Source organism: Aphis gossypii, chromosome X, assembly GCF_020184175.1.
Source record: "Aphis gossypii isolate Hap1 chromosome X, ASM2018417v2, whole genome shotgun sequence".
Classification (NCBI taxonomy): Eukaryota; Metazoa; Arthropoda; class Insecta; order Hemiptera; family Aphididae; genus Aphis; species Aphis gossypii.
The window spans coordinates 24,350,218-24,360,540 of record NC_065533.1 but is presented as its reverse complement, the minus strand read 5'-3'; the positions used below and the strand labels follow the sequence as shown (position 1 = coordinate 24,360,540).

Here is a 10,323-nt window from a genome sequence, read left to right as displayed (position 1 = left end):
CGGCGTAGTTAAATCCTATACCACAGATAAGAAATTGGTTGATACCAGTTATATTAGGTTGCATTAACTTAATTTTTAAGGGGCAATCAGTAAACCTTTTTTTAAACAGATAATATGATAATGATAATGAATATAATAATATGACTTGGATATTTAATAAGATACTAGATATTATTATAATTTTTGTTTATAATTATTATTTATTTTTTATTTATAATATTTTAACTGTCACAGATATTAATTTGATAATATTCAACAGTTCAACACTTATATTCATTGTAAATTAATATAAATGTATTATTTATTAAGGGGATATTAACTTTTGAATATAACATTTAAATTTTAAATATTAAGAATTTCATAATGTTAGTAATATTGAAGTTTAAAAAATAATTGAAAAATGTCGTTTTCAAGTAAATTGTTCCTGACAAAACATATGTTTTAAGAAATTTTATCAGATTTATGGATTAATTTATATAATAACAAGAGATTGATATTTTTGACAAAAAAAAAAAAAAACAAAAAAAAATAATTAGTATTTATGTAATACTTAATAAACATGTTTGTGCACACACAGGAGCATTCTTTATTTAATTTACACACACAATAATGATGATTATTCATTGGGTACTGTGCATATATTTATATAATCCGAGCTGAAATATTTAGAAAATTGCCAATATCTAACTTTTTAAAAATGGTTGGTATTAAATCCTATAGTTTATAGAAAATGTTATACTTGCTAGGTTAATACTTTTAATTATTTTATATTGTAAATTATTTTTTTGCGATAATAATAATCATAATATTTATTTGTTATTTATCTATGTATATTATATATAAGTAGTAATATTAAAAAATAAATATTCAATTTGCAATACTTACCTAAAAAGTTAAAGTCTACAGTTAATGTTGTGTGAATTGAGATCAGCTTATAAAATTACCTAAATTAACAAATATGCCATGTGTCAAAAAGAGCCTAACAAAAATATAAATATTTGCAACAAACATTGTCAAAATCTAGAGTATACAAAAAGTTTAAAATTATTTATACATATATAATATTAACTTATATCATATATAAGTTAATATTCAACATTTTACGTATAAATGACTAAATGAGTCAACATTTAATGAACACTGAGATATTTGCTGATTCAATATTTTTATTTATGTTACATTTATATCTAGTGTTTTAAGTGTTATGATGACCAGAGACGGCCTTAGGGTGGAGCGAGGCCCGTGGCAAATTTTTTTAGATGAGGCCTGTAGTAAAAATCTTTTTTTATAAGTCTAAGGCCCAAAATGTCATACAAAAGCGCCCCAATGGCCCCTACTAAGACCGGCTTTGATAATGACATTATATATAGTTCACTATAGTCAACAGTTATTTATGTTTATATAATATTAATAATGATACATTAGTATAAAATAACTTTACTAAATGATGTACCTAAATTAAGTTCATCAAAGATAAGCTTAATACTATAAAACTTAGGTTTATCTAATAAAAATCTGAGAATACTATTAATTGTTACTTTTAATTTTTCTATTTGTATTTTATAACCACAACCTCAAAGTATTTTTCTGGAACTACAAATAGATAGCACCAAACAATATTTATTTTATTTTAACATCTTCAAAGAAAAATTTGCACGATTTAAAAATAAAAATACCTATTATTATTTGTTTATTCATTTAGAATTCAACGGGGCTAGCCTATTTACAGTATTAAATATTGATAAGTATAAGTGCATAAGTTGATAGTAAATAGGTACCTAATGGCTAATATAATATAAGACAAAAATACTAATAAATAAATGTATAATTGCACTAATTAAAAAAAATTACAATGTTTTTTTTCAAAAATATAATTAACTTAGATCTAAAAGTATCATGTGTAGCATTAAACAAATCTAAGGCTGTGGAGACTAAATTAGCTAGTTTTAGAGATCTAACTAAAAAGAAGTCATTACCTGATTTGGACTTCAAAAATGGAATTGCAAAAAGATGTTGTCAAAATGACCAAAAATTTCAAATTATTGAAAAATATTATTGTATTTAGGTTTTAAAAATTCTATAAGTACAAAATTCTTCATAAAAAATTCATTCTCAAACTATACAAACTAAAATAAAGAATAGTCAAGTGGGTAACGCTCTACTGTACAGAAGGTATTGACTATCAAGTGGACCACAGATATAGAGTAGGTCACTATGACACTGTAATGGGCGAGTTAAATTTGAATGCAATGATAGGTAGGTATCATTGTAATATTGTAGGTACCTATACGAAAAACGATTCTAAACGGAGATGATTTGTCAGCCTAGGATATACATTTTCCACTGGATGATATATGTTTTAAGTTTCTAAGACTAGGTAGTAAGTAGTAATTTTTAACTTTAACAAAAATCTATAAAATTATTCGACAGTAACTTTTGTTAGCTACGTTAGTACGTTACTACCAACATTGAGTGTCTGAGTACAAGACTTATACAACCACCGTATTACCTACTACTCTTGATTAAGAGACTTAATGGTCTTGGTCTATTAAAAAATGTTTAATTTTTTCATTGAGCAAACTACGATATCTAGAAGTCACTTCGACCAATACCAACCTAATGATGAAATGAACGACAACGAACAAGACTACAAGAGTGAAGAGAGTAGTTTCACGTTTTTTTTTTTCATTTTTTCGTTTTCGTAGTTTTTCGTCGATGTACAACGACGGCTCAAAATCTCGATGATTTCGTGATAAGGTTGATAATGCGCTGTGGGAGGACTTTGACTGTGCCGGGACGCGATCCACGAACAAACGACACACGGTCATAACCTAAAAAAACGATGGTATTGTTTGTGTCGAATAAACAGATTATGTTCACGGCGGTGTTTCGCGCACGTGATTTTCTTACCGCGTCTCCCGTCTACTACGTTCAGAGCTCCAGACGTCGTGGTCGTTATACCACTCTTCCGTTCATTCCTTTACGTTTTGTTTACTTACTACTATTCTCCGATTTTAATTGCAAGTCAAACACCATTTTCAAAAATGGATTCCACAGGTAAGAGTAGTCATTTATTATTTTCCGTCTATTCGTCGATAACGATCGTGTAGTGAAGAATCATTGTTCCGGCGAAAAGGCGAAAACGTGCGAACTTACTAAATGTTTCGCTAGTAGTGTATATTTTCCTTATCCAAAGTTAATGCCCCGAATACTTGATCGATGTTGTTTGTATTAATATTTATACTCGTATTTATATTATGATTAAATGTGTTATTATTTGAGTTCATAATCATCTGGAATGCTTAGGTGAAAAGAGACTAAAGAAATTTAAATTTTTGGGGCGGACTACAATTGGTTTAATTGTTTGTTTAATTTATTATTTGAAAAGGGGCTAGGTATATGCCTGATGCCTCCTCAAACCACCTTATTAAAATTTTGTTCTAAAATAATCCACATGTTTTTAACACAAAATTTATTAAACAATTAATACAAACTAAAGTAGTTTTAAGAATACTAATACTATTATATATAGTCCGGCCAGTTTCCGACTTGATACAGAAAACCTTATAGCTTTTATTTATATTTTCAGAATCCCGATAATTTGTATTTTTTGAAAACCAACAGGTGAACAAATTTTGTTCAAACATTATTCATACAAGTGATTAATGATAATTAGGGCTATGAATTTAGTGCTTAAAAAAATCTTTTAATTTCAAAAAAATACAGTATAAAATATCACCTTATAAATTCTAAAAGTAGGTATTCTGAAGAATAATTATTTAAGAAAATGAAAATGTGTGAGTGAGAGTAAAATATTAAAAAAATTAAATTAAACAAATGAAAAAAATTCATAAAATGTCTGTTAACATATTTTTATTTGAAGGGAATTTTTAAAAATCTTAAATGTAGGTAATATAATAATTTAATAACCTATGTATAAGGAAATTTAATCACCAATTAACATATTTGTGATAGTTAACATATAAGTTATTGTTCAGACTAAAATATCATTGATTCTTTTTATAACATTACATATTTCTATACATACCTAATGAAATTAAAAATATAATATACCATTTTATGGTATTCCCAGAAACATATTAGAAACTTAAAACATGAATAACAATAATATACTAATAAATGCTTTCGTTTTGGCTATCCTATCATAACACCAATAGTATAGTAATATCCTTCACCATGTAAACACATATTAACTATCATAAGTCAATAATCTATGTTGTTGTGGCTTTTATTATATTAATAAAAAAATACTAATAGTAAAATAAACAATATAATAGTTACATCAAAATATATAAAATTATCATGAAATATAGATTTTAATTTTTAGTGATATAGGCTGACTGACTGTCTCCACTCAAAATTGTTTTTCATATATAATATACAACATTAAATTCAAATCAATACCCCCAAGTGACCAACTTGATGCCTAATGTACAGGAAAATTGTACCTACTTACTTACATTTAAAATAAAAAATTTTCTATTTATGTTATATTAAACATTTTTTGCTGGGTTAATAGCTTAAAAATGTAATGTATGAATTCCTTCCAAGTAGTTTTTATAGATATTTAGAAATATTTGATGCATATGCATAAGAAAATGTTTTCGTATTTAAAGTTCAAATTTTAATAAAATTTGTGAAAATCATAAAAATTAGCAAATAACTTTGTAGTGAAAAATAGTTTATTCAATGTTTATTGTAAAGTTAATATAGTATAATAATTAATATATATAATATTAATATACTTTTTTATAAGCATTTTCAGTTCAATTTGGACAAAATTAGATTTTTAAATTAAAAATACCAATTCTAGTTATTTTGTTATAATTTTAAAATATGATTTGTGAGTACTTAAAACTTTTAACATACCTTTATAATATTGCTATACACCTACATACACAGCACCCTTTTCAAATGTAATGTGTTGTTAAAAATTAATTCAATCTACCATATTATTCATCTTTTAGCAAAACAAATTACTTTTATAGTAATATAAATAGAAAAAATGATAAGATACTGTTTCCTCGCCAATTATTTTGTTAATTTAGCACATACATAACAGTAACTCTTCAATTATGTGATAAAATTAACACCTTTCTACAGGTGGTAAAAAACATTCTATTTAAAATTAATACATTGTTCAAAATCAAAATTATTGAAAAAGTATTAAAAATTGTTAAACAATTTCAATTTTGTATTACTTAACAATCGTTGGTACAGTACAATGTAATTAATTATTTTATAAATGTACTGTCCTAATATTATTAATATTTTTATAATATCTAAGTAAAAAAATAATTATTATTACCTATTACTTTATAGCAAATTAAACGTGTATTCATACTCTTATATATATATATTTTAGAAAGTTTGTGTTCTTCATTTTTGAGAATTATAGTTGATTGAAGGTTAAGATGTTTCCCCTCCAATGTTTTACCTATGGTAAAATGGCTTGTTATTAAAATGAAATAAGTTAAAAATTATTACTTTTTAAGAAACAAAATATAACTTTTTTGTATTTATCGACTATAGGCAACAGGTTTCTTATTTTTTCAGATGATTTATTTGGTAATAAATAACAATAACTAATAATTCATTTTGTATTTTGCTATTAAAACCTGAAGTACAATTTTTAATGAAGGATAAAAAGTAACTGTAAAAAATTGTTCTTTTTATCTGTACACTATTAGTTATTTGAAAGATTATTACCCTTTTTTTGTTTTATTATAGTACGGATAATTTATTATGTCTAGTTTAAAGTTCCCGTATATTCTATTTGTAACACATTAAATATTTTTTTTTTCTAGGTATTTCGCCAGTTGTTAAAAAAAAGAAAAGCAGAAAATCTAAAGGTGTATTAATCGATGAAAAATCCTTGGGAGAAATTCAGGCTGAAATCCCCTTTTTTATTAAACCTTCTGAAAAAGCTGCTTCGATTTCTTCTTCAAAATGGCCTTTGCTTTTGAAGGTAAATATTATCATTAATAATGTAATATTATTCGTAGAATGCTAGTCAATGGTTTATAACTTTCTTTTTATAAATTTTTTATTTGGATTTTTTTTAATTAGGTACTTTTTTTATATTATTATTTATATTTTTAGGATTTTGATTCAATGAATGTACGAACAAATCATTACACTCCATTACCATTTGGGTCAAATCCCCTGCAAAGAGAAATAAGAGAATACGTTAAAGCTGGTTATATTAATCTGGATAAACCATCCAATCCAAGTTCTCATGAGGTAGTTGCTTGGATTAAGCGAATATTGAAAGTTGAAAAAACTGGTCATTCCGGAACATTAGATCCAAAAACTTCAGGTATTTATTCATTTTTTTATTTAAAAACCTTTTAGTTTTCTTTGTATCTAGTATCTACTTAAATAATATTTGAATTCAGATAATAAGATATTATGGTGTTTGTTAAGATGATCAATGGATCAAGTTTATGAATAAAATATGTTATAACATTTTAATAAAATGTTTCAAATATACAATAACAAAATAATCTTATTTGTAGTATGTTTTTAATATTTCATAAATACAAGAGACAATTAAAATTAATAACACTTAAAAATGGGCTTATGTATTTTAAACAATGCTTTTAATTCAAATTTGCTTATCCAAATACCACCTTAATTAATACTTGGTATTTTTTTTAATTTTAGGTGTATTGGTTGTATGCATTGAAAGAGCAACACGACTTGTGAAATCACAACAATCTAGTGGAAAAGAATATATTTCTGTGTTTAAACTTCATAATCCAGTTGAAAGCGTTCTTGAGGTTGGTGTTTTTTTTTTATCACATGAAAATGTATAGATTGTATTATTTATTCTTTATAATTTAGATTAAAAAAACACTGGAATCTTTGCGTGGAGCTCTTTTCCAACGTCCACCTTTAATTGCAGCTGTAAAACGTCAATTGCGTATTCGTACTATTTATGAAAATAAGTTATTGGATTATGATGAAGAATCAAATGTAGGAGTATTTTGGATTAAGTGTGAGGCTGGTACTTATGTAAGAACACTATGTGTTCATATGGGCCTAATGTTGGGCACTGGAGGCCAAATGATCGAGCTTAGGAGAAATCGTTCTGGTAATAGTTTAATTCTTTAGATTAATTATCTGAAATAGTTAAATAGTTAAATTTAATTTAATTTTTATTGGTTCTTAAGGTATAACAAGTGAAGAAGAAGGCCTTGCAACATTGCATGATGTTTTGGATGCCCAATGGATGTTTGAGAATAACAAAGATGAAACATATTTAAGAAGAGTAGTCAGACCACTTGAAGGCATACTTACAAATTACAAACGTGTATTTGTTAAAGATAGTGCAGTAAGACTACAATTATTGAATAATGTGTTCATAATTTAATTTAAATTTATTGTAGATAAATGCAATTTGTTATGGAGCTAAAATTATGTTGCCTGGATTACTTCGTTACGATGATGGTATTGAACTAAATATGGAAATTGTCATAGTTTCAACTAAAGGAGAAGCTATTGCTTTAGGTAATTTGAGTAATTTCATGAAATATTTTGTATGAATTATTAAATCAAACAAGTTTAAAATGTAAATGAAGTATATCTTAATTCTTAAATACTTATACCTCACATTAATATTAAATATTAAATATTAAAAACATAATAAAATAGGTAATTATACTAACATCAACAGTTAATATTCACTTTATATAAATATTTTTTTTTTATTGAGGCTTAAACATTTAAAATATTAAATATATATATGTATATTATATTATAATATATATTTAAAATATTTACGTATTATCTTTTGTTGCTACTAAATAGGTGTTGCATTGATGACAACAGCTACAATTTCAAGTTGCGATCATGGTATTATTGCCAAAATCAAAAGAGTATTAATGGATCGAGACACCTATCCTCGTAAATGGGGACTGGGACCAATGGTACAATATTAATATTGATATTATAATGACAAACAAATAGTTAATTTTTTTCTGTTTGAGTGTTGTTTAAAGTTATAATGATGTACATAAACTTAAAAAATAATCTTTTTTCACAGTTAAACATATTATATCCATGTTCTTGATACATTAAGGTTTCTTGATTTTGAAACCTCTACATTTTTTAAGAGCATGATAAAAAAAATTATTATAAGTCACTTCAATTTTTATTCAATGCATTTGCTATTATGGGTTTTGTCTAAGTTATCTTATGTCAAACCTTTATAACTAATGCTAGTCTAAATTTCAAAAACAATCTTAATATATTTAAAATCATAAAAGGATAATTTTTTTAATAAAGACCTTTGCAAAAAAATGTTTGCTAAAAGTACATTATTTTATAAACCTGTTTGTTTTTTAGGCTAGTACTAAGAAGAATATGATAAAAGATGGCTTATTAGATAAATATGGTAAACCAAATGAAAATACTCCAGAAAATTGGAGACAAACATTCTACAAAGATATGTAAGTTATAAATATGTCTATATTTTTTTATATGCTTATTAAATGAATTATATTTTATGTGTTGTAGAATTGAAAAAATGAAGACTGAAAATGAAAGCGAAGAAAATAGAAAAGTAATTAAAATAAATATTTAATTTTTATTTTAAACCTAGTATAGTACAATATATGATTTTAAATCAAAATACCATTGAAAGTACAGTAAGTTCCCGTTACAACGAATTCCAAGGGATCGAATTTTTTTTTCGTTATAACGGAAATTTTGTTGTAACGAAATAGTTTTTGTATGTAGCTTTTCGGTAGGGGATCTCTATAACTTTCGTTATAACAGGATTTTTCGTTGTAACGGGAACTTACTGTATATAAAACCTAACCTGACGTATATTGCATTATATATGTTTCAATAGATAATAAATAGTTATCGTCAAAACCTAATATTTCATTTTAGCTATTATTTTGTTCAAATTCAATTCAATTCAATTTGTTCAAATTGGTGGTTTATTTATTTGTTCTAAGTTACTAAATATATAATATTATTTATACATTAAAATATCTGTTTGTATTGCCTTGTAACATAAATTAATATTATGTTATTAATGATACAATTATATCTAAAAAAAAACATGTTGTTTTTAATATGTTTAGAGAAAACGACAGAGTACACCACCGGAAGATGCAGCTCCAATAACTGAAGAATTGACAAAACCTAAAAAAGAAAAGAAATCAAAAAAAGAAAAGAAAATTAAGAAAGAAAAACTAGATACTAGCCAAACAGAAGAAGATTGATTAGATAAAATCAGACAACTGAATAATGGATGAAAAATCAGAATACAGTTATTTTGATTACCATAATTTGTTATTCTTAAAAAATAATAATAAAAACAATTTGAATAATAAATGTTGAGTTATAATCAAGTTTGTTGACAAAACAATGTATAAAGTATTTATACATAACACCATATTGTTATTTAATTTAAATTGATAACTATTTTTTATGCAATTATACTGAACATTTTTTTTTATTTGTTCTTAATTTTCCATTTAATTTAACTTTTACATTTAAATAAACATTATCGGCTCATTCTGAAAAATTGTGAAAATCATATTTATGAAAGAATAATTATGTTTCATTTAAAGTGTTCAATAGTATAGTATATTATAGATACTGTTTTTGAATCTATTTACTAAAAAAATTATAGTTTGTAACATTATTGCCATTTATTTTTTAAATGTCATTCTAGTATCTTTTATAAGTTATAAAATGATTTGTTGTCATTTATAAAGTTCTCATAAATTAGTTTATACAAAAACCTAACCAAAAATAATATCTTATATGCGGTATTCTTTATTATAAAATACCAGTACGACATTTTTTAAAAGCAGACATTTTCTAACACTAAGAGTAGATACACGTCTATTAATATTATTTTAAAATAACTACTTAGTACATTTCATAGTACATCTCATATTTGGTAACTGCATTTCATGTGTTTAAATTTTAAGGATTTTAAGTTACTAAATGTATTTTTTTGTTGACTGATAAACTTCTGAGACTATCATTTGTGTTAGATATTTTACACTTGCTTAATATAATAGATTTTATGATTCAGACAGAAAAGTTACACCTTAATGTACATGGTTTGTGTAAATATTTTAAAAAATGAATATTTATTAGTATATTACTTATATGTTCATAATGTGATGTGTTTACCCATTAAACTTGGTACATGAATTAAAGCAATCAAATGTTGAATAAATTTTATATTTTACATTTTTTACACCAGAACAATATTAATAATATTACATAAGTGATAATAATATATCAAACAGGCTTGTGATAAACAAAATAGAA

General features: G+C 24.7%; 1 protein-coding gene across 1 annotated transcript; it reads left to right on the top strand.

Moving 5' to 3' along the window:
- Positions 1-2,881: 2,881 nt before the first annotated feature.
- Positions 2,882-9,369, top strand: LOC114126639 (H/ACA ribonucleoprotein complex subunit 4). The gene is made up of 11 exons (XM_027990639.2): positions 2,882-3,057; positions 5,829-5,989; positions 6,124-6,340; positions 6,688-6,803; positions 6,868-7,117; positions 7,197-7,357; positions 7,413-7,533; positions 7,834-7,952; positions 8,371-8,474; positions 8,542-8,587; positions 9,117-9,369. The coding sequence occupies exons 1-11, from the start codon at positions 3,045-3,047 to the stop codon at positions 9,255-9,257; spliced, it is 1,449 nt and encodes a 482-aa protein (XP_027846440.2). The 5' UTR covers positions 2,882-3,044; the 3' UTR covers positions 9,258-9,369.
- The last annotated feature ends 954 nt before the right edge of the window (positions 9,370-10,323 follow it).